This window comes from Rattus norvegicus, chromosome 5 (assembly GCF_021556685.1).
Source record: "Rattus norvegicus strain SHRSP/BbbUtx chromosome 5, alternate assembly SHRSP_T2T, whole genome shotgun sequence".
NCBI classification, from domain to species: Eukaryota; Metazoa; Chordata; class Mammalia; order Rodentia; family Muridae; genus Rattus; species Rattus norvegicus.
The window spans coordinates 157,829,193-157,857,114 of NC_141538.1; the positions used below are offsets into that span (position 1 = coordinate 157,829,193).

Consider the following 27,922-nt stretch of genomic DNA (forward strand, 5'->3'; position numbering starts at 1 on the left):
CATTAGTTCAAAGCCTGTCTGGGCTATGTAGTGAGTTCTAGACTAGCCAGGAAATTTAGTGCAACCCTGCCTCCTGATGAAAGTTAAGGGATGGGAATATGGCTCACTAATAGGCCAGTTCCCTAGCAAGTGCCAGACCTGAGGACCAATTCTCATGGTGTCCAGGGTAGGAGAGAAAGAAGGGGGTGGTGAAAGGCATTTGTCTTTCTTGGTCTTTAGAGGCAGAGAGCTGCCCAGGTGGCCCCTCATCCCCGGCCTTCCGAGTAGAGTAGCCATTTGGAGTTCGTTCTAGAACTGAGTTTGAGGTTCCAGGAGCAGCAGAGCAAGCTCTAGAGCCAGCGGCAAGGTGAACCTCGATGTTGTCTGTAAATGTCAGAGCCTCTGGGTAGATCTCTAAAGACTTGGCCCTCAGTAAGTCCGTCAGTGGCCTTCCCATGTGGTCACAGTGTGATTTGACACAACTTCTAAGATACTGGACACTCTGAGGGAGGAGGATGAAGTTGGGGCACACAAGAAAACTCATAAAGAATCCAACATACTGTCTAGAGTTGCTTGTTGCTTGATCGGCCCTACCCAGAGTTCAGAGTTCAGAGGAAACATAGGGCCCAAGGGTAGGTAGGCCAAGGCAGCACCTCCAGAGAGTTCCTCACTCTCCTTCCTCCCCTGTCCTCCCCTCCCCTCCCTTCCTCTTCTCTTGCCTTCTCGTTCCTTTCCTACTCTCCTTTTCTCTTGGAGATAGTGTCTTGTGTACCTCAGTGGTCTCCGGCTTACCATGCAATTGAAGACGACCTTGAACATGCCATCCTCCTGCCTGTGCTTCCTGGGATCACAGGCATGCACCACCATGCCCAGTTTACTGGGCTAGGGATTGAGCCAAGGGCTTTGTGTACCAGACAGGCACTCCCTACACCTACTGAGCCAACTCCCCAGACTCCTGCTGTGTTTCCTGCTAGCACTAGGAGCTAATGAATGTGGTGATGTCATGAAACCTTGATTGTGTCTCTCACTCCTCCCACGGTCCATCTCTCAGGGCAGCAGAGATCTTTTAAGTACAACCTTTCCCCTAATATCCACTTCCAGCATCCCCCACCAAACCTTCGTTGTCCCGGTAAGAGCTAGATCCCATCATGGGACAGTTTGGATCCGGTGTCAAAGGACGACGACAGAGCGCCTGCATCGAGTAACAAGTTAATCTCACTTACAGAATTGGCATGTATTTATCCGTATCTACGAGGCTGCCTCGTTCCCATTAATTGCTCTGTCACCACCGCATCTTACCTGCTCTGTTGGGTTCCCCGCCACCACCACAACCGTACCTTACCAGGTCTCTTGCTGAAGGTTTGCTGGCCTGTTAGAAACCACACATGGGCGAAGATCAGAGGTCAACTTCCAAGAGCCAGGCCTTGCCTTCAATCGTGTTCGTTCTGGGGATCGAACTCGGGTCATTAGACTGGCTGCAAGCACCTGTACCTGCTAGGGCCGTATCTCTAGCCCCCAGGCATTGGTTTTTAATTTTCATCTCAGGCAGTCTTCATTCTCCGAGGTTCACAGTGGTGTTATAGTTTCTTGCTGTGAGTTCAGTTTGATTTGCCACCTTAATGTTTCAAACGGACGGTAACTTGAGAAAACATGCTAGCCTTTGGTGAACGTTTTGCTGGGAAAGTAAGAGAGATGAGCAGCATCCTCCCTGGCAGAAGGCGGTGTCCAACACCCAGGGGCTGGACTGGCTTTGGGGAAAGGCAGAGTCCACTCAGGGCACCAAAGAGAGGGCAGTGTATGGTCACACAGGGTGGAATGAGAAGGTGGCAGGTGAGAGCTGTCTCTTCTGGGTACTTCTGCTTCTCCAGAGTATAGAAGGGCGGGCCTTAGTCAGGGAGAAGGAGGAGGAGGAAGGGACTGTGAATTGTGAGAGATTGATGGTGTTCCCTGGTCACTTTGGAATGTGGAGAGTTTTGGGAATCCCATGGTCTAGCCTGCCTGCAGCACAGGGAGACCCAAAGGAGACTTGGGGGCTGAGAGGCAGGACAGGAATCCCAGCATGGCTACAGCTTTCTAGACCCAGGTTAGACCAGCTTGTTCCTCCTATGCCAAACTCCTTTGTAAGACATCCCACGTCCTTGAGGATCCCAGCTCTGAGGGTCCTCAATTCTGTCCCTTCTCCCCACAGCCCAGAACATACTTTGGTTCCTTCTATTTCTCTGACATGGTTCTTGCTACTCCCGGGGTCTGGAACACACATCTCACCCTGCAGCTTACATGGCGCTGCCCTCAAGTTCTATCTGTCTCACTTTTGAAGACTCTGCTCGCCTCTCACAGCGCCCATGTAATGTCAAGAGGCACTCCCATCCCTCCTCGTCCAGCAGGTGTGGACTCATCAGTTCATCGCCTGTGCCTGGTCCTCTCTGTATCCCAATGTCATGCACCAAGCAGGCGTGGAGACAAGGTCCTTCAAGAAGACTCTACAAATGACTTCAAGATAGCTGGGCCAGGCTAGCAGATGTCTGATCATGACCCAGAGGTCTGATCATGGAGTCACTGGCCTGAGGGAAGGGATATAAACAGTAGCCAGGAAGCTGGCCAAGGATTTAGGTCAGAGGAGAGCAGACTACATTATCAGAAGGAGCGGAGAGTAAGGATGGTGCACCTAGGTCATCGCATGCCTGGAGACCACCAGGAAGTTCTGGGGTGGCTCTGTGTTGTAACCCAGGCCGATATGGTGGAGTGGTTGGTTGTTGGGTGATACAGGCTTATGGAGGAGGGGTGCAGGAAGCAATGAGGTGTGTTTTAGCAAGAATTCTCTGGGAATCCTAGGCTTCTTAGTTCCATTTCCTTTTATTGTGGCAAAATACTCTGAGAAAGGCAGCTTAAGAGAAAGGGGGGTTTGCTTCAGTTCACAGCCCTAGGTCATAGTCTATCACTGCAGGGAGGTCAAGGCAGCAAGAAGTTGAAAATGCTGGTCACATCACATCTGCAGTCAGGAACAGAGGAAGGATGAATGAATGCATGCTGTGCTCAGCTTGTTTTCTCTCTCTCTCTCTTTTATATAATCCAAGACCCAAGCCTAGGGAATGGTGTTGCCCACTGCTACCACTGGGTCTTTCCACATTAATCAACATAATTGATATAATTCCCCATAGACATGCCCCATCCACACACACACATCAGCTATGATAAAAGCAGACTGGAGCTGTGAACTGGCTGTGTACTCTTTAGTGAACAGTCAAAATGAGCTCAGCAGAGGCCGGCAGGCACCCTGAGGCTAGTCAAATACCTCAGCCATCTTGTTTAGAGCTCAGGATGCCAACACGAGTAGACTTCAGCCAAGAGTCTGGGTCTGTTGTCTCTATTGATAAGGGACAGAAAGGTGTTGAGCACAGATAAAAACCAGAGGGAAACTTCTCTTTTCAGATGCAGGGCAAGTACACAGAAGTGTCTTATGTGGGAGCCAGAGTTACTGAATGCTGTACCCACAATCCTAAGATCACTTTGTGGTCAGTCCCCAGTGGCCCCAGTGTAGATGTGATGCTGGCAGAGCCCATGGTGACAGCAGTAGAAACTTTGGCAACCTGAGCTCTAGACAAGATGGCTGAGTGTGTCTGACCAGTCTCAGGGTGCCTGTCAGCCTCTGCTGAGCTCATCTTGATTGCTCACTGAGAAGTTCACAGCCAGTGCAGACCACCGCTGCTGCTAATACGATCCTGCTGAGGGAAGAGGAGATGGCTCGGTGAGGAAAGGCTTGCTGTGTGTGCCTTAAGACCTGAGTTCTGATTCCTAGAACCTACCTGGGCCCCTCTGCGACCTCCGCACTCCTGCAGTGAGATGGGAAGTGAAGAAGGAATTCATAGTGCAGCTCATGGGGCGGTAGCCTGGCATGTGCAACCGGAAACAAGAGATCCTGTGTCATACAAGTTGAAGGGTGGCAACTGACGTGAAGCTGACCTCTCCACATGCATGCACATCTGCACTCATGCATATGCATGCCCACCCATGCACACACGTGCACACATACACATACATGCACACACATACACACATGTGCACACATGCACACACAGCACACACATACACACATACACACATGTGCACACATGCACACACATACACACATACACACACGTGCACACATGCACACAGCACACACACATAGGTGCACACATACACACATACACATATGCACACATGTGCACACATGCATATAGCATACACACATGCACACATGTGCACACATTCACACAGCACACACATGTACACACGTGTATACATGCACACACACGCATACACACACATAAGATTCTAGTCATGATGATGGACTGACCATACACCCTGCAGCTTCAGACATCCATTAACAACACCAAGAATTCCCTAATAATTACAATCACGGCAAGAGTGAGTCACGGTAGGCCTGGTGGAGAAGAACAACCCTGTGCGACCCCAACTGCCTCTTCCACATGGCTTCAGGAGGCTCCTGTCACCCAGACCCAAGAGTCAGGATGTTGGGAATTTTTAGGTCCCTAGTGAGAACATGCTTATAGATGCTTGTGGCTCCTTGGTGGCCTCATCTGAAACTGGGGGCAGTGACAAGCTAGCCATAGAAATATGGACTGAGCCAGAAGGCTCCTTTGTCTGGCTCCAGTGATTCATCTCTTGCCTGGAGGGTATCTCAGATCTTGACCCCGGCTGTGATAGAGTGACAGATGTCAGCTGCTCCCTGTCAGCAAGAAAGTTTCTGATGAAGAGATTAGAGTTTGTCTGCAGGAGGCTACATCTGGGCCTTACACATATTGAAAACTTTTATTTTCAGTGTATGAATATCTTGCTTGTGTGTGTATGTATGTATGTATGTATGTATGTATGTATGTATGTATGTATGTATGTATGTGTATATGTATACCACATGCAAGCCAGATGTCTGCTGAGACCAGAGGAGGGCATTGGATGCCCTGGAACTGGAGTTACAGACAGATGTGAGCTACCATGTGCATGCTGGGAAATAAATGAACCTGGGTCCTCTGTAAGAAAGCTAAGTGCTTTTAACTTCTGCGCCATCTCTCCAGCTCCATTACATGCATTTTATTGAAAATGACGGTACATTTTTACAAATAGGCTTGTGGGATTTGGGGGGTAGGACTTTAGCTACCCCACCATCCCACCCCACCCCCCATTGCTGGGGCTTTGTCTGGCTTGGTCTTTTTTTTTTTTTCCCGTAGTTGGGGACCGAACCCAGGGCCTTGCGCTTGCTAGGCAAGTGCTCTATCACTGAGCTAAATCCCCAACCCGTCTGGCTTGGTCTTACACAGCTCTTGTGTGTACTGTCATGACCACTCTGGGCAACTAACTTCCCTCTTGTGTTCAGAACACCGGCTCCTTATTGGAAAGAACACGTGCTCCTTTGAAACTTTGACTCTTCCCCCGCCCCCCTATACTTTATTTATTTATTACTCACTTTACCTCCCAATTAGGTGTTTACAACCTCCCCTGCCTCTATCTTGTGAAATGGTCCTTGAGTTGTGGAAGGAGGAAGGGATGTAACATAAATGTCCCATTTAGGGCTAAGCATTCTCTAGTCTCCTGTTCTCTACCCCGTGGACCAGCTGCGGGTCCCCGTGTTAATGGCCATCCCCTGCAAAAAGAAGCGAGCGTCTTCGTTGAGGGTTGACACATGCAGTGACCTACAGACATAACTATCGGCCATCAGCAGTTGGCTTCCTCTGGGGCTTGGTTCCACACCAGTAGTGTAGAGAGGTTGCCCCTCCAGACTGTCCTGAACCCCCGCATGGTGGGGATGAGCCAAGGCTTACGCTGTGATCAGATGTTGGCCCTTCCCATCTGCTTTGAGTCTGGCTGGTGGGTGGGGACAGGTGTGGACTGAGCTAGCCTCTGAAGTGTCTGCAGTCTGAGGAGGTCACCATCTGACTCAGGGGACTCCTGGATGCTGAGTGATTTCCAAGTTTGCACTGAGGACAGCAGGGAACCTATCTGTCAGTAAGGCCTGGGTAAACTCAGGGCATCGCTCTTCTTCATGGCTCTGGCAGGGTTGGGACACACGAATAGGGCTTCTGATTCACCCTTTTCCAGCCACCTCTCCGAGGTGTCCCTGTGACTAGGGACGTTGTTGCAGCAACATTAGTACCACAGAGCTGCTAGGACCTGGCTTGTGTTCCCCTGAGGGCTTTTCCTGAGGCAATGACACTACTACTTGTAAACTGGAGCCTGAGGGAGGTCAACTGCACACGTACCTAGCCGCCTTCTGCGGGGAAGAAAACCAACCTGTGGAGAAGGAAGGAGGGGCCCAGCATAATGAAGATAATCCCATCCTGCTGTCCTTGGACACCCACTCCTTGTGTTCCCCCAGGAAGCAGCCGAGTCCCCTGCCTCACTTCACCGTGTTCATGCAGGACCTACCTCCACATTTGGACCTTTGGTCTCTGGATCCCAAAATGAAGGACCTCCTCCTGGTTGCCTAGCCTCTCTTTTCTCACCATCAGTTTCTTCATCTGTAAAATGGACACGAGGGTCCTGCCCTTAAACTTATGAGGGGAGAATGATGCCCAGCAGGTGCTGAGGGCGGCCAAACTCGCTGCTGTTGGAACCGACATGTGCAGGGCACGCTGAGGACAGACAAGACAGCCCGTGTAACAGACATGGGCTCAGCGTCTACCTTCTCCGAGGGCTGGGGTCCATCTCTGCGGGCTGCGCTGACTTCAGATGACATTAATACTGGGATAGGAACTGTCACCTCTCCTGAGAGGGCTGTAGGCTTTCTAGTAACCTGGTTGTGACTCTGGTGCCACCTCCCAGAGGCAGTACAGTGTCAGCTCAAAACATCTGATTGGCATTGTGTTCTTCTGGTTTGGTTTAGTTGTGTGTGTGTGTGTGTGTGTGTGTGTGTGTGTGTGTGTGTTTATACATGTTCCTTTGGGTGTGAGCACATGTATGTGTGGGTGCATGTACATATGTGTTTAGAGGCTAGAAGTCACTATAGGGTGTCTTCCTTGATTCTTTTTATTATTATTATTATTATTATTATTATTATTATTAATTTGGTAAATGTTTTTATTTCGATTTTATTTTACTAGTATGAGTGTTTTACCTGTGTTTATGTCTGTGTACCATGCATCTACCTGTTCTCCCAGATGCCAGAAGAGGGCGTCAGATCCTTTAAGACTGGAGTTTCAGATGGTTGTAGGTCTTCATGTAGACGCTAGAAACTGAACCCTGACCCTCTATAAGAGCAGCCAGTGCTCTTAACCTCTGGTTCATCCCTCTAGCCCCTTCACCTTAATTTCTGATACAGTCTCTCAATGACTCAGAAGGTCGTTGACCCTGGCCAGTTTGGCCTGTGTGTCCCTAAACCCCTCTTGCTGTCCTGGGGTTGCACATGTGTGCTACAGTACCTGGCTTTTATGTGGGCGATGGGGTTCTCATGCTGTGTGACAGACACCTCATCATTGGAGCCAGACCCTCAGCCCCAATTCCTGTTTTATCGGTGGGGAAACTGGGTCTCCAAGAGCCCTGGTATTCTTCCCCCAACCTCCAAGGGGAAAGCCACCTCATTGAAGCTCTGGACTTCAAGCGAGGAGAAGGACGTGTGTCCTCCAGACAGGACTTCAGGCTGCTTCAGGAAGAATCTGGAAAAGGAATGGCCAAGGCTGAGATGGTTTTGCCTTCCAGAGGGAGCTGTGGATCAGGTGAAGGTGTGAAAGGTGAGGGAGGCCTTGTGCTGATGGACACGTGACAGAGATTTGACTGAGCCCAGAGGATCAGGGAGAGGAGCGGTCTTCCATCAGCGCTCTCAACACATTGCTGGCACAGTGTAGGATCGAATGGTGGGGTTAGTGTCTGTTAGCATTAACCGTGCTTGAATCCACTACTGCAGCGATCCACTTCCGGGGCTGTATCCAAGATGGACAGGTGCCTAAGTTCACCAAAGGCATCTCTGAGAGGCTCTGTAGCAGCACCCAGCATTCCCAGTCTAAAGAACAACCCAGGTGCCCACCTGCAGCAGGACGACTGAGTCCACCCCGGTGGGTCCATAGAATGTGACACCACACAGACGAGGAACAAAACGCTGCCGAGTAGCACTGTGTGGGCGAATCTCACGTACAGGCTGAGAGGAATAAGCTGAGGACATCGTGTACGTGAAATCCTAGAATGGACTGGAAAGGAATCAAGGGTGAGAAGAGTATTCACACCTTGGGAGCGGGAGACTTGACAGGGAACAAGAAGGCGCTCATCGATGTGTGGGATGTGGTTCGGTGAATAACTGCAGGTTTATAAATTCATTGAGCTGTACACTTAGTACATTCACCAAATGTAAGTTATGCTTCTGGGCAGAGTCAAAATAGGAATCAAAACAGACTCCCAAAGAACTGAAGTTATAGAACGCAGGAGCCGGCCAGAAAGGCTGGGAACTGAGTCCTGGAGGAGGGGCCACATGTGCAAGGGTCCAGTATCAGGAGAACACGATGGAGTTGCTTTGAGGGACACAATGGAGAGCCTGGGCTACGGGTTCATTGATGACACCACTGTCCCTTTGCAGCAGCTTCTTCTTCTTCCTCTTCTTCCTCTTCCCTTTCTTTCTTTCTTTCTTTCTTTCTTTCTTTCTTTCTTTCTTTCTTTCTTTCCTTCTTTCTTTCCTTCTTTCTTTCCTTCTTTCTTTCTCTTCCTCTTCTTTCTTCTTCTTCCTCCTCCTCCTCTTCCTCCTCCTCTTCCTCTTCTTTCTTCTTATCCTTTTCCTCCTTCTCCTCCTCCTTCTCCTCCTCCTTCTTCTCCTCCTCCTTCCCTTCCTCTTCCTTTTGTTCTTCCTCCTCCTTTTCTCCCTTCTCTTCTTCCTTGTCTTTTTCTGTATTTTGGTTTGTTTGTTTGTTTTTGTTGTTATTTTTTTTTGAGACAAGGCTTCTCTCTGTAGCCCTGGCTGTCCTGGAATTCACTTTGTAGACCAGACTGGCCTGGAACTTAGAGATTTCTCTGCCTCTGCTTCCCAAGTGCTGGGACTAAAGGCGTGTGCCACCATTGCCCAGTTCATCCGTTGCTTCTCTGTGCCTCTTTTCACTCATTCGAAGGTTGCCGAAAGCACAACTCATTCCTTTACCCCTTGATGATATTATGAGGGGGGCTATCAAGATGGCTTGGTCAGGAAGGTGCCTGCCACGCAGCCTAAGGTCCTGAGTTCCATCCCTGGGACCCACATCATAGAAGGAGAGAACTGACTCCTACGGTTGTCCTCTGACCGCCACATGCGTGCAGTGGGACATGAACTCACGCTTCCCGCCCCTATATACACTAAATAAAAATGTAGACAAGAGGGGTTGGGGATTTAGCTCAGTGGTAGAGCGCTTGCCTAGGAAGCGCAAGGCCCTGGGTTCGGTCCCCAGCTCCGGAAAAAAGAAAAGAAAAAAAATGTAGACAAGAAAAGAAGGTGTTGTGGGAGGGGATATAGTCACAGCAGGAGGGGCTGGCTGGGAGGTTGGGGCTCGACTCAAAGCTGAGCTGTCCTGTGCACTGTGTCGATGGCTAAGTCCATTCCTCCTGTGGGTCTTGCTTCTCCATCTGTAGGAATGATCTTTGATGGATGATGTTTTCATGGGGGTGGGGAAAGGAAACATTCAGCATGACGCCTGCCCTTTTTGGGGAGCGAGTGTACCCCTGTGTGAACATGGCCATGTTAAGGACGTCAATGCTCTCAACGCACAGGAATGGCAAGGCCTTCCTCTGGTTCACAATTGCCCTTTGATACTGTTATTGACCACTTCCTCCTCAGGAATGTCTGCAACCTGAGGACGCTCTCTACGGAGACCCCCACTGACGTTTGCCAACAGCTCCCCTTTCTGCCATCTGGATATAAGTGCACTGAGCCTCAGATGCTGCAACTCCGTCTGAGCCCTCAGCCCACCCTGTCCTAGCTTTCCTATACATATGACTGTCACTGTGTGCCTGTGTGTCTGCAGTTTCTCCATCCCCGTGGTCTGAGTGAGATCAGTCCTGTGGGAGTCATGGATAGAGAGGCTGATTGCAGGGTTCTCAAGCCCTATGGCCCTCCACAGAGTGATCCAAGATGGCCTCCTGTGAGCCAGGCAAAGAGATCACCACTGCCCAGGACAAGGTTGGAAGAATGCTGGCTCATGACAATTAGCATATCACAGCAACTCTAAGCTGTCACCACCTCCACTTTACAGAAGGGAGACCTGAGGCATAGGGGTGTTGAATAACTTAAACCAAGACCACACCGTCAATGTCTGTGGTGCCTGTTCCCAACCACATTGTAGGACAGACAGTGGCCCCCAGGTTAGCATCCTCCATTGCGAGGAGCCACCGGGGGCTCGGAGACTGCTGACCAAGATCAAACCTGTCAGGGCAGCCGGCAGAACACTCCAGCGCCCTGGCTTTAGTGAGATCCACACCCTTTTCTAGGAAGGTGAACTCACCCAGAATCATTGTGCCGTGAGCAGAGAGCTGAAGCCGTGTTGTAGCCTGGAGGTCCCAGGAAAGGTGAGGTTCATGCAACGTGCCACTGAGCCCAGATGAACTCAGCTCACCTTTTCTGCCAAGATTTTTTTTTTTTTTTGGTTGCTGTTGTTGTTTCTTGGGGGGAGGGGAAGCCATGGGGGACATCTCAAGGACAGAGTCAGTGCAAGTTAGGGATACATTTTCATCTGGCACTGTGAGGACTCATGGCCACTCCCTCCCCAAGGGGACTTGGTACCATGATAGTTTGCAACACTCTTCCATTCCACCGGAGAAGAAACCTGATTAGAATGTTCTAGAAACTGAAGCCTGGAGGGATGAGAGGTAGTAGACTGAACTTAGTCAGCAGAGGGGGTGCTGGGCAGAGCTGAAGGAGATGCTTCTCAGTGCTTGGTGGGCTTTCCCTGTTTGCTTAAGCAAAGCGACCCCAAACCGGTGTGGAGTGACTAGAATACCATTGCTTGTCAGGGTGGCCAGGAACTGTGGCTTCAGAAGCATCCTGCTCTTACGTGGGCTGCAGCGTGTGGCAGTTGATCTTGGGTCTGGGCACCGAACGTCTGCATCTAGGCAAACTAGAAGGCTGTTGGTCCCCTGCCTGGTGGGCACAAAGAGCAGGATACACATGGCTCATCGCTCGGTATCTATCACTCTGTGGAGAATGAGCGGCGTCCCAGCTCTGTGGTTTGTATGCATTCTGTCTGTATGTATGGCTCTGTTGGAGCCTGCCAACCTCGACTACTATTTCTGTGGTCTTCTTCAGATCTGGCCTCTACTCAGCAATCTCCTTCACACTCAGAAGCACCCCCTCCAACACCCTCCTCAGCTTCCACTCCGGGACTGTGCCCAAGCAGGAGTCCATCCAGGGTCGTGGGATGTCTAAGCTCCTCTGGGCTCAGGACAGAGCTGTCCCTTCCCAAGAGGGTTTTATACCCACAAGGGCAACTTGGTAAGATAGAGCTTTTCCCAGAAAAGCCGGTAGGAAGCCACTTTAGAGGTGTGGCTCCTTCCCTTCCAAGCCATGGGCTTCTCGGACGTCTCGTAAACACTATAGTGCACGCTCAACAAGACTTATGGGAATGCATCGTGAGGGCTGCAAATGGTGGTGCATGTCTTTAATTCCTGCATCCCAGATGCAGAACAGAGAAATCTCTGGGAATTCAAGGACAGCCTGGTCTATGTCTAGAGTTCCAAGACAGTCAGGTCTACATAGAGAGACGCTGCTGTGTCAACGAACACACAAAGGAATGTATTTTGAATGCCGCTGGAAGAGTGCTCACCTAACTTGCACAAGCGTCGATGCATAAACAATCCCAGATGTCCTGTGCGTGTAATCTCAGCACTTGGGAGGTGGAGGTTGGAAAACCACAAGTTCAAGGCCAGCCTAGGCTACGTAATGCCGTCCTGAAAAACGAACAAACAAAATGTACATCTTTTTGTTTTTTGTACTCGGACAAAGTTCATGCAGCGAAAACAGTTTAAAATGCAAGTCACCGAAGAACTGAAAAAGCAAATTTGTAGCATCGTGAGATTTCGTGATATCATTTCTTCATTGGCACATTAAATAACGGGCTTGGGAGATGGCTCAGTGGGTAAAGCCCTGATGCTCTGAGGTCCTGAGTTCAGATCCCCAGGACCCATGAAAGACTGAGTTCAGTGGCAAGCATCTGTAGTATTCCTCTAAGATAGGAGGAGACAGGAGAATCACCAGAACCTCCAGGGCCAGCTAGCCTGACATGCAGAGTATCTAACAAGAGGTCCTGTCTCAAGTAAGGCGGGAGGTGAGGACTGAGGTTGTGTGAGCATGTGTGCGCACACGTGTGCTTAAGTAGTCAAGGGCTTGCCGGACAATTGGGATGTCCTGCGTCCCATCCCAAACACTAAAACCAAGCAAACAGACAAAGCAGTAAGCCCAAGTCAACGTTCAGAATGTTGGGATCTTAGGTCTCAGGATATCTACAGCAACGATCACGACATGGGAATATCTGATTTCCGGGGGAGTGACAGGATCACAATGACTTCTTCATTCAGAATCAAAGGAGATGTTGACTAGCGTTCAAAGACCAGCAACCATAAGGGTGGAGAGTGGGTCCACCCCAGTGTCACAGCCCTCCCAAAATTCCATTCTCAGTCCATGTGGGAGCCCAAGAGCCACCACTTCAAGGCAAAGTGTTCTTGACTCTTGGGGGTGGGTAATGGCGGCATCAAAGACCGTGTGATCGAAAAGTTAAGAGCAGTGACCAGGTAGGCTTGGATTCAGAGGAGAAAGATCATCAGAAGGGAATGCCAGAGCACAGAGCTAAGTCCATTTGGCAGGGAGTGAGGGACAGCAACATGACCAAACCTGAAACACAGCAGTAACATCAGAAGACAGCACCACCCCAGGGCACCACACTCTTTCTCCTCTGTCACAAAGAACACCAAGGCATTGTCCTATGAGACAGGCAACCTTACATACAATCAGGCAAGACAGATACATAAGTTAGTGACAAGACAGAATGGCAGTGAGAAAAACAAAAGACGTGGTTGGAAGAATCTAGAACACACCACATATCTCGTTAAGAGCTGACAGTGTGAGCCACAGACATTCAAGGTGGGGCCTTCCTTTAGAAAGTCTGTGGCGAGGACCAAAGGCCAGCAGCTCGGAAGACTGGGTACAGTATGCTTTGAGATGGTGGTACTGCTCAGGTCTCACTGACCTGCTCTGTAAAATGAGGATAATACTAAAGTGGGTGCCTACTGTGTGCTAGTGCTTGTAGTGGGTGCAGGAGGCACTTGGAGATTGCAGGAAACACTTGCTTTAGGGTGGTAGGTGCGAAGACCACGTGATGGATGGATGGAGCATGGATGGAGAGGTGCATCCTCCAGATAGGTGGTGCTCCACACTGCAGCCAGGCGTTTGAGAGAAATAAGGAATAGGCCCTCTGCTCTGGGCTCAGCTACAGCGACACAGACTGTGACAGTGTTGATAGGAGAGGTGGTTAGTCAGAGTTGAGGACAGGAATGTTGGGAGGTTCATTGCTTGCTCTTCCCCAACCTCTCTCACATCCCTGCTTCCGTGGTCTGCCACGGACTAGCGGACTTAAAGGCTTCGAGAAGCCCTGGACCTGGCTGGTAGGGGACAGGAAGGCGACCAAGGCCTCTAGAGGCTGGAGTAAGGGAATGGTTTGCATGCATCTTCGCACACTGTGGTTGCCATACCTTTACAGGCCACAGTCACCCGCAGGCCTGAGAATCTGGGGCAGGGAAATTTGGGGCGCAGAGGGAGGGGAGGCAGGTAGTTAAGCCCGCCTGGCAGACTTGGTGGTGGAAGGCTCCCCAGGAAGGGAAGTGAACAGACCCAGGCCATCTGCCTTTTCAAGAGGCTGCAGCGCCCGGCTCTGCCGCGTTCTCGGGTGCAGTTTCGCATGCAGACTGCGTTAGATCATCTGAACCCCGCTAGGCCTGCAGCGCCGCACGCAGGCGAGGGTTTTCTGGGCCGTTGCTGGGCGGAGCCTGAACTGTGGACCAAAGGCGCCTCGCAGACGAGTGGCGCAGCTAGTGGGTGGGCGGGGTCCAAGGACCGATGGGCGTGGCTGTGGCTGGAGGCTTAGGAGCAGAGTCTCAGCGGGGGAAATCGCTGCAATGGGCGGGGGGCGTGGCCTATGTCCGCAGAGGGCGGTCCAGGCGAGGGGGCTAGGCCTTCGCCTATAGAAGGCGGGCTGGGCAGGGGCGTGGCCTTGGCCTACGGAGAATGGCTAGGCAGGGGGTGTGGTCTGCGTCTGCAGAGGGCGGGCCCTGGAGGCGTGGTCTTTGCCTGCAGAGGGCGGGGCTCGCCGCAGAGGGGGCAGCGCCGGCTGAGAGTCCTCTGCGAGCCGCTTCTGCGGCCGGTCCACAGCAGCTCTGACAGTCGCGGCGCAGGCACGGGACCCCTACCAGCCCCACGCAGCCACCGCAACGTCCGGCTCGTCCCACCATCTCTCCCGACCCTGCGGAACCACATCTGGACACTACCCCGGCCGCTCTGGAGCCCGCGCCCGCCCTGGCCCGGCCGCGCCGGGAGCCCGGCCCCGAGCTGGAGCCGCATCTGGAGCCGCGGGCCCGGGGCCCTGAGCCACGCAGCCGGCGCATGGTCAACTCGCTGCTGTTCGGGGAGATGGCCTTGGCCTTCGGCTGCCCGCCGGGGGGCGGCGGCTGCGCAAGCGGCGGCGGTGGTGGCGGGGCCGGGCCCGGGCCCTCGCCCGTAACGGCGGCACTGCGGGACGATCTGGGCTCTAACATCCACCTCCTCAAGGGGCTCAACGTGCGTTTCCGCTGCTTCTTGGCCAAGGTGCACGAGCTAGAGCGGCGCAATCGGCTCCTAGAGAAACAGCTGGAGCAGCAGCAGAGCGAGCGCGATCGGCGGCTGCGCTACAAGACCTTCTCCCGCGAGCAGGCCGTGCAAACCGGGCCGGAGCTGCTGCGGCCGCCGGCTGCGGGCGGCGGGCAGGCCCTCGGCGCGGCCACCGGCGTCAACGCCAACGCGGTGGCCCTGGGCGGCCTGCCTCCCGGTGGCGGCTCGCACCCGCAGCACTACGGTCGCCTGCCCGGGACCATCTGGAGCTACACTCAGGTGCGGCGCACGGGAGGCGGCGGCGTGGAAACGGTGCAGGGCCCCGGCGTGTCCTGGGTGCACCCGGACGGCGTAGGCGTGCAGATTGACACCATCACGCCAGAGATCCGCGCTCTCTACAACGTGCTGGCCAAGGTGAAGCGCGAGCGTGACGAGTACAAACGGAGGTGAGTGGACGCGCCCCTCCTCCGCCGCTCTCAGGACCGGCATCAGGGCCTGGAGTGTGGGCTGCGAACTGCGGGAGGACTAGGTTATCTAAATCCACAAGCTCAGGGCGCGCGGGATACCTGGACGCTGACCCCTGGGGCCAGGCACATTGTTTCCCAGGGACGTAATAACCAGCGGACTTGTGGTGATCTCATTTTGTCCACATGACAATGCGGTGTGAGGCAGCCTTGTCCCCATATTGCAGATGAGGAAACTGAGGCGAAGAGGTACCAACCAAGTGACTTGCCCAAGGCGTCTTGGCTAATCCGCGGTGAAAGTCAAGACTTGATCCCTTGATGGGAGTCATGGCTGGTGTCTCCTAGCTTAGGTATTCCCCGAGATGTAGGTGGTAGATTCCATTTCCCAAAGCAGGTATAGAAAGAGGGAAAAAAAAAACTCAACTAGCTCATTGTCTTTGTTTGTCCTTGAATTTAATAAGCTCACATTTGAAGATGAATGGATCTGTCTCTAGAGCCCCCAGGGTCGCCTAACTTGTTCCAGGTTTCTAAGGCCCAGATCTCTGGGCTGCAAAATCAAAATCAGACATCGGCCTTTTAGAAATTCATCCTCTTCTTCATACTTTACCAAGTCTCATGGTTTATTGAGTAGGTCCCATGAGTTCAGCCTAAGGGATCCCCTCAACCCCCCAGGGAAGAGGTACTCATGGGTATAATACTGGGTGAACCCAGATCATGGGGTCCGGCTGGAGGTCAGGAGCAGACTGCCTACAAGATTGCCAGTGTGTTCCTTGCAGTCCAGATTTCCTGGCTGCAAATACATGTTTTCTGCCCTCAGCCTCCTTGAAAGTATTGTCTGCTCAGCTTTCTGACACAAGGGGGGAAGGGGTCTGCGTAGAGGTCTCAGGTCTGTGTGGGGGAGGGGCCCTCTTGGTCTCAGGTTCCAATCTCAGACAGCGAGTGTAATTCTGGTTTTCTTGTCTTCACTCATGAGGGAGTGGGGTCATTCCTCTCTGAGAGCTGGGCCTGGGTCTTCATTCTTACCCTCTTCTGATGGGGAAGAAGTCAGATGTGGTTCTCATCGCCTGCCGGGGAGATTGTTAGCCACTTGGAAACCTATTTGCTCCTCAGGGAAATCTGGACTGCAAGGAGCAGCCAGTGTTCCAGGGAGGGGAGTGGGATGAAGCCCGTGTCCCAGGACGGTGTAAAGTCATCAAGCCGATGTTCTTACCTGTGGAAAGCAGGGAATAGAAATGGCTGGAGCCCCCAGTGCTGGTGCAGGGCCTGGATTGTTGGGGGAATACTTTTTCTTTCTGGCTTTGGGAATGTCCCCTGCCATTTCTAAAGAGGCCACTCTCTGCCCTTGGTGGTCATCCCCATCAGGGCAGTCTAGGGAAAGAGACACTTGCTTTAGATGGTGAAACTCCAGGAGGGTTGGGCTGGCCCTCCTGTCTGCCACCCTTGACTGTATAGTCATGACATAGGCTTGCGCCGCGTTTGTTTAATCATGTGTGTGCTTTTTGGTCCTGGCTACTAAGGTGACAGAAAGCTTGTGCCCAGGCTTCAAGGGGGATGGATTGCCATTGAGCAACGAGCCGTTCAGGTTGCACCCAGGGTGTGGGCTGTGATGTCAGCTTCTGGCACCATCCTGGAATGAGGCAGCCCTGCTGAGACAGGTGGAGTTCGGGCATCTCTCTTCCCGCCTTTCTGGGAGGTTCCTGGACACCCTCCTACCTTCTCTGAAGTTGATTCAAAGCTTTGGATTTTTCCAAAGTCAGTATTCTGTCTTGCCGAGGACTCAGTTTCCCTACCTGTAAAGCAAGGTGGTTGGACAACAGCTGTGTTCCTTGAAGCCCTGGGCTTTCTTGGTGATAGTTTAGGAAAAGCTCTTGGGTAATTAATAAAAATTATGAGGGCCTGTGAGACAACCCAGCGGGTAAAGGTGCTTGCCGCTAAGTCTAAAGACCATAGTTCTATCCCCGGGACCCACACTGTAGACAGGGAGACAGGGAGAGCCTCTCTTACAAGTCTCTGACCTCCACACATTTGCAGTGGCACAAACGCACACACAATATCCATGCACACACACACACACACACACACACACACACGTGTAATTTTTCAAAAACACCCCAATACACCAAAATGTTAGTCCAGTCATGAAGGCGCTCCTGCTTTTACATTGATGCCAATGCACCTGGTCCCACCAGCATGCTAACTCTTAAATAGTTGGCTTGCAGTTAAAGCCTCTTTCTTTGGACACGATTGCCTGCTGATCAAGCAGGCCGCCGACACAGCTGTCCGCCCACCCGAATGTGACAAGGTACTCTTGACTTTTCTGCTGATGGCCTCATCGATTGCCTTCACTGAACCTAGAACAAGTTAACTTACATATTTGAGTCTGTAATATAAACACATACAGAAGAACCTTCTGTTCTCACTTGCTGCTGTATGGAGTTTCCCCTATGAGTATTCTTTCTGGAAGAAAGTAGGAAGGCAGTTAGCTTTTTTTTTTTTAAAAAGAGTTAAAAAGAAAATCTCTGGGCTGCCAAGGCTTGTCAATATATGGCACTCCATGACAGAGCACTTGCCTAGTGTGCGGGGAGATTGGGTTGCAGTAAGTAACTATATCTGAGCTGCCAGTCTACCTCCGGCCCTTTGACTACTCAGAGGTCACAGTTCAAAAGATGAGACTAAGGCCTTTGACTGCCTGGTCTCTAGACTACCAAAGGCAACATAGCTTCCTGGGGTGTCTACTGTGGAACCCCGTGTTTAGCACTGGAGGGAAGGGCTCCAGGGTTCTCCACATCGATCCAGAGGACCTCAGAGGCTCCTGCTTGCTTCACTAAGTGGTAAACTAGTTGTATAGACGGGTCTAGAAGCTGCAGGTGTCTGTGGTTCTGTCTCATGACTCGTTCCTAGCCATGTGCACCTGAGTTTCCTGGTTTCGCCGAGGTAGAATCGGTCCATCTTAAAGCCACCCAATTTAAGTGTAGCAATGATTTTTAGAAAATATAGAGCAGTGTACCCTTCTCCGGGGTCTCGTTTTAGAACACTCACATCCCCCCCCCCAAATTCCTTCCTGTCCATTTGCAAACAGCTCCCCTCTGGAGCAGTCGCCAACCTGCCCGTGTCTCTGCCCATCTGATTTTTCTGGATGACTTAGAACTGAATCCCATGATATGTGGTCCTCCGTACCTGACTTCGTTCACAGAGGCTGTGTTTTAGGGGGTGGGTGGTTGTACTTGTGTATATCTGTAGAGTATCCCTCCTTATTTCTAAATCACGCATACGGATAGGTATGGGTCTGTCTGTTCCTTCACCTTACATAGTCTTGGGTTCCGAGTTTTAAGTCACCCGAGTGCTGTCTGACGTGGTCTTATCATCAGCAACACCCGGCTGGTTCTTTGTGTACACCACCCAGAGCAGAGCTTCTGGCCCCAGAGTGCCCCCGCCCTGGCTCTGCTCACCGCTTCTTTGGTTTCTCTTTGGCCCAACCTGCTCTTTACCTCGTGGGAAGTGTGGTCACCGAGATTGTATGGAGGGCAGAGTTGTGAAGCGTTGATCTGGAAACCAAAACAAACATTGCTTTCTGTCACCACCCAGTCCACCAAGATCTCTTGTTCTGAGTTTGCAAGTCGGGGGCTTTCCCTGGGGGAGAATCCTGTCGAAATATCTGAACTTTAAATACATGGGTTTTCTGAATTAGCCTCCGAGGGACCTGGACTCTCTGGGTGATCCCTGGGTCTGTGTCATGGCTGATCTTTCTGCTTTTTCTGATGACTTTGTGTTTATTGTGCCTTCTATAGGTTCTGGGCATCCTGTCTCTGCTTCCGATGACCAGAGTCTATTACCATGATCTGTTCCCATGACAGCCTCTTTCATTTATTGGAGAAGGAGGGTGGGTCACTTTATGGTTGTCAAGCAAAAGTTTTATGTAGGTCCCACTGGCTGTTGTGGGGAAGTTGTCACGGCTGTTCCAGGAAGTAACAATTACTGGTAGAGGCAGCCCAGCTGTGTACAGCGCATGGTGACTTTCTAGTGTCCCAGGTTCTAAGCCCCTAGCCCTGTAGGCCCTCTGTGATTATGGGCTGGCCGACTTTCTACCCTTCTGCAGATAGACAAGCAGACTGTATGTGCTTTTGGCTGGCTTTGTCCTTGGTGTTCGGGGGTATATGGAGGGCTGTCAGAGCATCTGAGGGACCTTGTGGTCTTTTATCTTGGTGGATTTCAAGTGGGCCCTTTAGATCCGCAGAATCCATAGTAAAGAGCCTCATGGGTGAGTCTGGGGACAGTGGGAGGCTGAGCCCTGGGCATTTAATCTGTGCCAACCGCAGGCTCTTTTTCCCATGATTCTAAAGGATAGCCTGTATGGAAACAGGTTTGCTATTGATAAAAGAAATTACAGAATTCAGCTGTGTACTTTCACATCAGAGGTGGGGAAACTGAGGCCTGGGGTGGGGTGGGGAGCTGCCATCCACTGCTGGCTTCTGGAAGCCCTTTTAACCGACACTGTTCTCATCCTAACTCTGATGTGATGCCCACATCTACCTCCAGCAGGGCCTCCTCAAAGGCTTTCTACCTTTTCCTTCTTCTGCTGCTGCTGTTCTCAGAATCTTTTTAAAAAGCTCGTTCCTAGGATGGGAGGGACTTCTGTCACAGCTATTTCTGACTGTGAGACGGAAGGGGCTGGGCTCTTAGCTAAAACGGAGGGCTCCAAAAAGGGATGTTAAGTGGGCAGCTGGAGTGTCCCTGCATTTCCCAGCATGCCCCAGGGAGGCCCTCCAGCAGGTGGGTACTGGCCACTTAGTGCCCCCAAGCCCCAAAGACTGTCTCAGAAGATTGTCTCCAGGTCTCGGAAGCTCCCAATAATAGGGTCCTTTAATAACAGGGGTCTTAATTTCCCAGTGAGGTGGCCTAGGGTGGTAAGAGAGTGTTTGAATCCTGACTCTGCCATTCTGTGTGACTATGGGCATATCTCTTGGCCTCTCTGAATGCATTAGTTCTTTGGTGAAGGCCTCCAGTCTGTGAAGGCCTAGGAATGTTCTTTATTGTAGCCCACAAAGTCTGTTCCCTTAATTTATAGGGCTCTCTGGGCACAGCCCTGGGCTGCCCAACAAATCCATTTCAGGACACGTTGCCTCTGTCTGTGTCCCCTGGAAGGCGCCAGAGATGGTGCTGGGGGTGGAGAGAAGCCTGGCCTCCTCTTTGTCCCGCCGAAGGGCAGTTTGGCCATCCTGGGAGTGATTTGTGCCTCCGGAACTCTCGATACCCAACCCCAGCCCTTTGTCTTAAAGGAACCCAACCCATGCTCCCTCCTTCTAGGACCTCGGTTCACTGGAGAACGGGGTTACTGAGTCTCTTGGCTGGCGAGGCATCTCCCTGGGGACAGATTTGGGAAGGACTCTCAGAGCCAGAGGGAGGGGAGGGGGGAAGGTCCCAGAAAAGAAGGGAAACCAGGGGACAGCTGACTCTGAAGATTCCTTCCCAGAGGAATGCAGGCGAGGCATTCGGCCGGCCCCACCGGATGCATGCCTACACATCCCCACCCCCACCCCCAGCCCCTGTACACAGTCACACGCACACGTGCACAAAAGGAACTCATACATGGTTGCAAGCACCCAGTCTCTGGCTTTGGGTCTGCAGCTTGTATCTCCACACGTGTCCTGTCATGTCGCTGTTGAAGGACGCAGGAGGGTAGAGCGGAATCTAGAAGACTCTCTTGCACGAATCCTTTGCTGCAACTGGACTCCGAGGCTCCCAGCAGAACTGATCGCAACCCTCCCTGCTGGGTATCAGATCCCGGAGGGTGGGACTTTTCGGTCCTGTCTTTTGTTGGCATTGGGGACATGAAGCCAGACTGGCATTCTGTGTAGTTTTGTGTCACAGATGGCTGGAGTCCCGAGACAGGACTACCCTTGGTCTTCCCTGCGCTCAGTAGTAAATGTGTGGACCCATAGTGTTCCTAAGGCTGCACCTCCTCCCACCCTGTAGCCCCCACACTCTGAACCCTAATAGGCCAGGATGTGTCTGCTCCCAGCTTTCTTGTGTTCACAATGCTCAGTCAGACCGACCAGAGTCCTCACTGAATAAATATTTGTGCAGCCTGGGAGGACTGCAATCTGGCTGCTGTGTGCTACTAGGCACCCGGGAGACAGGGAGGTCAGGTGACACAGACTGGGCATCTAGGGGCCTGGCATGCTGAGAGGTAGGGTCAGCATCTGGAGTCAGAAGGGCTGGCTTCAGTCCCAACACAGCAGCTCTGAGTTGGCGTGGTGCACAGGCATAGCACAGTAGTGAAAAGCTGTGTGAGTCTGGGCAAGGTGCTGAGCCTCTCCCAGTCTCAGTTTCCCCATCAATAGAGTGAGAAGGCTGCCCATTGTGGTGCCACACATCCGTCATCCCAGTGCTAGAGGAGCTGAGGCAGGAGGATCTACATGCGTTTGAGAACAGCGTGGGCTATATAGTGGGTTCCAGGACAGCCAGGACTCCAAGGTAAGCTTGCTTTAAAAAGCCAGAATCAATCAGTTGGATCAACAGGGGGGAGGGGGACAGAGCTAAGCTTGTGCCAGCATGTAGGAGGAGCCAATGGGATCACATGACTACAGAAGGGTACATACCTGAGGTAAAGAGCTATGTGGGAAGTTTGCAGGGTGGTGTGGGGGCTGGGCTGGCCATGTGTAGGCTGAGTACTGAGTGCCTGCTTGGGAACTGGGCAGTAGTTTAGGGGGTCATGCGTACTTCTGGGTACACCATCCTAGGATGTTTTAGGGAAGGTCTGGGGCTATGCGGGAGCCTCGGCTGGTGAGCATTTGGTTAGCCATGTCAGAGACCGATGCTCGCAGGGTGTGGTTTCTTTTTTTTTTTTTTTTTTTTTTGGTTCTTTTTTTCGGAGCTGGGGACCGAACCCAGGGCCTTGTGCTTCCTAGGCAAGCGCTCTACCATTGAGCTAAATCCCCAACCCCCAGGGTGTGGTTTCTTATCCAGTCCCTGGTACAAGAGAGGAACTGTCACCCAGCATAAAGTCAGCACAAGTACCTGGATGAGCCCCCTCCGTGGTGGTGTGGACCACTTGAGCCTGGTGAAGTCCAGGCCTTGCTCAGACCTGCCTGAGGGTGATAGGCCAACTTAGTCACTGGCAGCATCTGGCAGCTGAGACTCTGAGCTGTCCTACAGCGCATCCAGACCCCTTGCTCTTCAGAGAGGACCCTCATTTGGGGGAGGGGACCAGCTCCACATGAGGGGCTCATGGCTGAGTGAGCAGGGCTGTCTCTGGGTTACCTGTAAGATACTTGGTCGGTGCTCTTACTGCCTGGGCACACAGAAGGGCGTACCTGCTCAGGGCTCCCCGAATAGTCTTAGCCCCATGCAACAGTTTAGTGGGAAGGCACAGGGCTTCTCTGTGCAGGTTAAAGGCAGGCGGACGGTGTATCCCAGGCACTCAGTAAATACTCTTGTTCAAGGCCCTGGGTTCAGTCCCCAGCTCCTAAAAATAGAAAAAAGAAAAAAAAATTCCTGTTGTCTCTAGGCAACCAGGGGACCTGATAATGGCTTGAAAACTTCTTATGCATTCACATCAAGCAGGAAGGACATTTGAGGGCAACATGGGGCTGGGGACCCTCCCAACTTTTTGCTTCTGCTCACACTGTGAACTTTGCCGGGGCATCAAGAACTAGTCATCGGCTTTTCTTGTCTCTTTCTGGGGACCAAGAGCCTGGTAAGTGTGCTTGTCTGAGAAATTATTCTGTCATTCCACATGGCAGCTGCCGAGCATGTACCACACACTACATACCTGAGAACCAGGGAGCAGACAGCCTCTGCTCCTGGAGCTCGGTGTCTGGGGCTGACAGACGTGTCATATGATACTGCCATGTGCCTAGGGCCTGTCAAACAATGCCCATGCATAGGAACATGAGAAGCATTTCTTAGTTCACTTCATAAACAAATATTTATATGACATTCACCTGTGAGCTGACTGCCTTCAGAGAGGGTCACACGCATCTTATCACGAACCTCATTCCAACCGTGGGCGGGGGTGGGCGGATTGTGTGAGCAAAGTCTTCAGCCCGTTTTCGAGATGCCAAAACTGAGCCATTGAGGGAACCGGGCTAGGAGAGAGTTAACTCAGTGAGTCAGCCCTGAGGAGATCAGAGAAGGGAGCCCGCAGCAAACAGCTCTCCTGTTCCAAACCTCAGCTTTCGCTTCTGTGCAAGGGGTGAGCAATCTGACCTCAGGAGGCATGTGCAGATAGCCACAGTGATGCCTGGGGGTATGCCTGTGTGAATCACTCAGTGTTCGATCCTACATGGGGCCTCCTGACTTCAGTGCCCCCAGGATACTCCAACCTCACCCTTGACCTTGCCTTTGCCCCCACGCCTCCCCTGGACCTGACTCGAGTGCTGGATAGAAGCTGCAGAAGGAGCATGGAGCAGGGTGTTAGCAGAGCCCATCTGGGGAAGGAGAGCTGTGCGTGTTTGCAGAGTCTTTGCCTCTCAGTCTCTGTTCCTTTACCTGTGACTGGTCATGCACACAGGGTAGACTGCGTGAGGCACTCAGGGCCTGAGTGCCATCATCCCCTGGAAGCTGCTCTGGAAAGTGGGGCCCAGAGTGACAGTTATGTCTTGTTCTCTGCACACTCACCCCGTGGGCTCTAACTTTATGTTTGCCCAGCCTTTGCGCTGCCCACCTGTCGATTGGCGGGAAGAGGTTCCTGCAGTGGACGCACTGTCTTCTGCCTCTCTCAACGGGTTTTTACTTTTTCGGCTTATTTGAGGCAGTTCTTGGCTCCCTGCCACCTCTTCCCTGTCTTGGGGGAGAAGAAAGATCTGCTGGTCTTAGCAGACCTTGTGAAATCCCCTGGCAATCAGGCTTCTCTCTGAGCAGGGACAACATAGCTTTCCAGAGCCCATGGGAACCCCCTTTCTGCTCTGGCTCACTGTAGTACTGGGCTGAAGGCCATCTTGCCAGAGTTGGGGCAAAGTGGAAGTTTTGCAAAGTTGGGAGCAGAAGGCCCTGAAACTCTGCCTTGGGCACCGGCGGTGGGGTGGAGTGTCCCCAGGCCGGGGATCCCAGGAATTGCCCCAGAGGCAGCACTCCGGTTACATTTTGAAGGGGCAGTGGGAGAAACCGCAGAGAAAAGGGCTCTAGCTGAGGAGAGTAGCACTGCTGAGGCCTGGAAGGGAGGCTACTGCCAGGGCTGCAGGCTGGGACCAATCCTTGGTCTTTTATTTTTCCAAGCTCTTCTGGGTTTCGGTCCCCCTTGTGGTCTTCTGTTCACCTTTTCCCAAGTCTCCTCCAATCTTTTCATCTACTCTTTCTGGTTCTGGGTTCCTGTCTCCGTTCTTCATGGCTTGTGGTCCTGCTACTCATCCATCTGAGGTGAGGACGGGGCTTTGGTTCTGTACCCTTTAACCGGATGCCAGGCCTGATGGGCAGCTCTTGCTGCTAAGGAGTGTGTGTGTGTGTGTGTGTGTCTGTGTGTGTCTGTGTGTGTGTATCTGTATGTGTATCTGTGTGTCTCTGTGTCTGTGTGTGTGTGTGTCCGTGTGTGTGTCTGTGTGTGTCTGTGTGTGTGTGTATCTGTATGTGTATCTGTGTGTGTCTGTGTCTGTGTGTGTGTGTCTGTGTGTATGTGTCTGTGTGTCTGTGTGTCTGTGTGTATGTGTGTGTGTATGTGTCTGTGCACGTGTGCACATGCTTGTGAACGCAGGTGTGTAATGTGCCTGCTCCAGCTTGTGGTCAGAGCCTTTGTGTATGTCCTGAGCCCATGAGTTGTGGTGTTTACAGAGAGGTGGGATTGGGATGGAGGGGATTGGGATAGAGGATGTTGGCTGCTAGGTCTTAGAGGCCGTTGCTGGCCTTTGGGGGCCTAAGCTCAAATGCAGTGGGAGGGGGACCTAACTTTACCTCTCATGGTGCCCGTGTCTATCCCCACAGTCTGCGAGGCTCAGGCGCTCTTCATGACCTGTTATTCACCCCATTCCTCCCTCACCATCCCCATTATGGAGGGGCGATGCCTGCTGTCTTTTAAGTTAGGGTCTTTTGTAGCCCGTGGTGGCGACAACCAATGACCTTGAACTATTGGTCCTCCTGCGATCACCTCTCTGGCGCTGAGATTGCAGTCATGCACCACTGTACCTGGTTTATGGGCTGCTGGGGATGGAACTCTGGACCTTATGCATATTGGGCCACTGAGCCGTGTCCCTAGTGGGCCTTGGTACCCGCTGTCTTGTGAGAAAGACCAGGGAGCTATTTCTCAGGTTTCCTCTTTGCCCCGCTCATGTCCCTATGGAAGAACAGCTTCCTTGAGGTCACACAGGGAGGGGCTGGACCTGGGGCTCCCATGAAGTCCATGAGTTAAGGCGCTAATGAAAGGCTTGAAGTTGGGAGTTTGAAAAATACCCAGCAGATGGAGGCCTTCATGGGGTATGTGTGGATGAGGGTTGGGAATCCAGGCTGGGAATAAGAGGGGTAATGTGGCCTCCCTGGACCCCTGAGCCGATGTCCAGGTTGATAGCACTGCTGGTGGAACTTCATGGTTCCACAGAGAGACATTGAAGCTCAGCTACAGGGCTCATCTGCTTATACCTAAGGGCACCAAACCGGACTCGGCCTCACTTTGGGGTCTTGGGTTATTGGCTGATCCCCCATCTTGATCTGCCAATCACATGCACGTGGCGTTGTTTTTTTCTGTGCCTCAGTTTCCTCTCGAATAAGTCAGGTAGAGAGACCAACAGGGTCCCGGGCCAGCATAGGCACCAGAGTTGTAGCTTGAGATGTTGGTTTGAACTTTGGACTCTACATTTTCCTGGAGCCCCCTCTTTCTGCCTGGGGTGCCCGATGGGGATGCTTTTGCATTCGTAATACCTCCTTCTCTCTGAATATCCTACTTTGCTTGGCAATTGGGCTACAGGTGTCTTTAAAGACAATGTACTGAAAGTGCCAGGACTTACCTGCCCAGGGACAGTGGAGGTCTGAGCTCTGCAGGCTGTGACTGGCAGAGTCCACATTCACCCTGTGCCAGGTTCAAGGCCCTCCAACTAGCAGATGGTTCCTTCCCTAGCCTTAAGGTACAATTAAACTGTGAGGACTTAGAGATACTATTTCATCTGTCTTCTTTGGTGGTCACATTATCCCGTGAGTTGGCCTTTCACACAGAGTGGGAGCCCCCACTTAGACTCTGGCCACTTGGGTTCACCTCACAGCCCCCTCACCCTGGCAGCCTCAGTCTTTCTGTCTGGGAAGTGGGCATATCCCCTTAGACATAGGTTGTCACAGGGTTCTGTGACAGAATGTGTGACAGATGCTAAGGGGTGCTGGCCCTTAGCAGTACTCTGTCCTTGGCCCTCCCCAACCCCCACACAGTGGGAACTGGCCTACTTCCTCCTGCTCCCAAGGCAGAGCTGCCTTTTGTGTTCTGACATTTCCTCTCCTTAGCATGGCCAGTGAATAGGAAGTCATGTCCTTTCTCCTCTCCAGAACTCTGTCCTCAGGCTGACCAGGAGAGAGGGCATGGTGTGGCATTCGGGGCATAGGCTGTGGCTGCCAGGTGGCAGAAATTGGGGAGTGTCTCTGTCCCTGCCTCCCCTGGGATCTTGGAATGTCTCAGTCCCCTCTCTGTGTGTTGTGGAAGTGGCCCTGTTGGCTGCCGGAGGTCTGGCTCTGGGAGTGGGGGTGGGGGGGAGCTATTTACCCAGAGGACTTAGCTCATTCTACCAGACTGAGAAATGGGCTCATATTCCATGCCCTCTCCTTGGGATTGAGAGTCAGGAGTCAAATTACAGGGTTCTGTCTGGGCCCCAGGGGACAGGCGGGTGGCCTCCTGGGACCTCACAGAAGGCCTGTCCCAGGCCTTGGCAAAGGGGGTGACATTGAAGGTTGGCTCAGTGTTGTTTTCCAGTGCTGACGTCAGGGCTGGGGTTTAGAGTTTCCTCCTAGACAAAAGCTGCTTTGTAGCTTTGGGTGAGCTGAGCCCAGGAATCTCATTCCAGGTGGGAGGCTAGGTGGAGAAGAAGCAGGGCTGGCCACAGGAACCCTCAGAGGCCTGGCCACCCTCAGACCCAACACCACTTTGCTTCCGGGAGGCACCATGTGCCCCTTCAGATGAAGCCTCTTCATGCTACTAGGAGGGAGCTGGTCTCTCAACCCATTATACAGGTGGAAAAACTGAATCTTGGAAATGTAGCAACTGAGTATTTGTCTTAGCCAGAGAGTAGCAGAGCTGGCAGTGGGCCCGTGGGCCTGGGTGTCTTTAGCTTCCAGGATTCATCTCCCATCAAGCCACACCTCACCTCCAGCTTTGGCAGCATGTTTAAAAAAGTCAGGGCCCCCAGGAGAAGAACAGTGCAGGCAGAACTCAGCTTTCATCAGGGACAGGTCTGACTTCCCTCTCTGAGACTTTGGATCAGAGCGTGTGTGACATGTGTTTGTCTGTGTGTGCAGGTGTACCCACACGTGTGCACATGTTAGAGAGGGCCCCTCGACAGTCTGTCGTCACAGGAAATGATCCCAGGGAGGCCTGTGGATAGGTGTAAAGTAGCCATTCCAGGGGACACCTAGCACCTTTTTCTTCTCCTTTTCAGGATCCAGCCAGCCACCCATTTTCCATCTATCTAACCATTCACTTTTCCACCCAACCTCCCACCTGTCCATCCACCCATCTATCATCCATCCATCCATCCATCCATTCACCCACCCACCCATCCAT

At 52.3% G+C, this 27,922-nt stretch overlaps 1 protein-coding gene and 1 long non-coding RNA gene across 2 annotated transcripts in view; one reads left to right on the top strand and one right to left on the bottom strand.

Moving 5' to 3' along the window:
- Positions 1 to 14,299: 14,299 nt before the first annotated feature.
- Iffo2 (intermediate filament family orphan 2) overlaps positions 14,300 to 27,922 on the top strand; it is a 45,771-nt gene continuing 32,148 nt past the window's right edge. The window contains 1 exon segment of the mRNA NM_001134703.2: positions 14,300 to 15,219. Within this exon segment, the coding sequence (NP_001128175.2) occupies positions 14,570 to 15,219 (650 nt within the window). The 5' untranslated portion in view covers positions 14,300 to 14,569.
- Positions 15,681 to 21,263, bottom strand: LOC148006126 (uncharacterized). The gene is made up of 5 exons (XR_015621279.1): positions 20,824 to 21,263; positions 18,726 to 18,782; positions 17,608 to 17,694; positions 16,448 to 17,027; positions 15,681 to 16,301 (listed from the first exon to the last, which is right to left on the bottom strand). It is a non-coding gene; the product is annotated as an uncharacterized LOC148006126 (long non-coding RNA).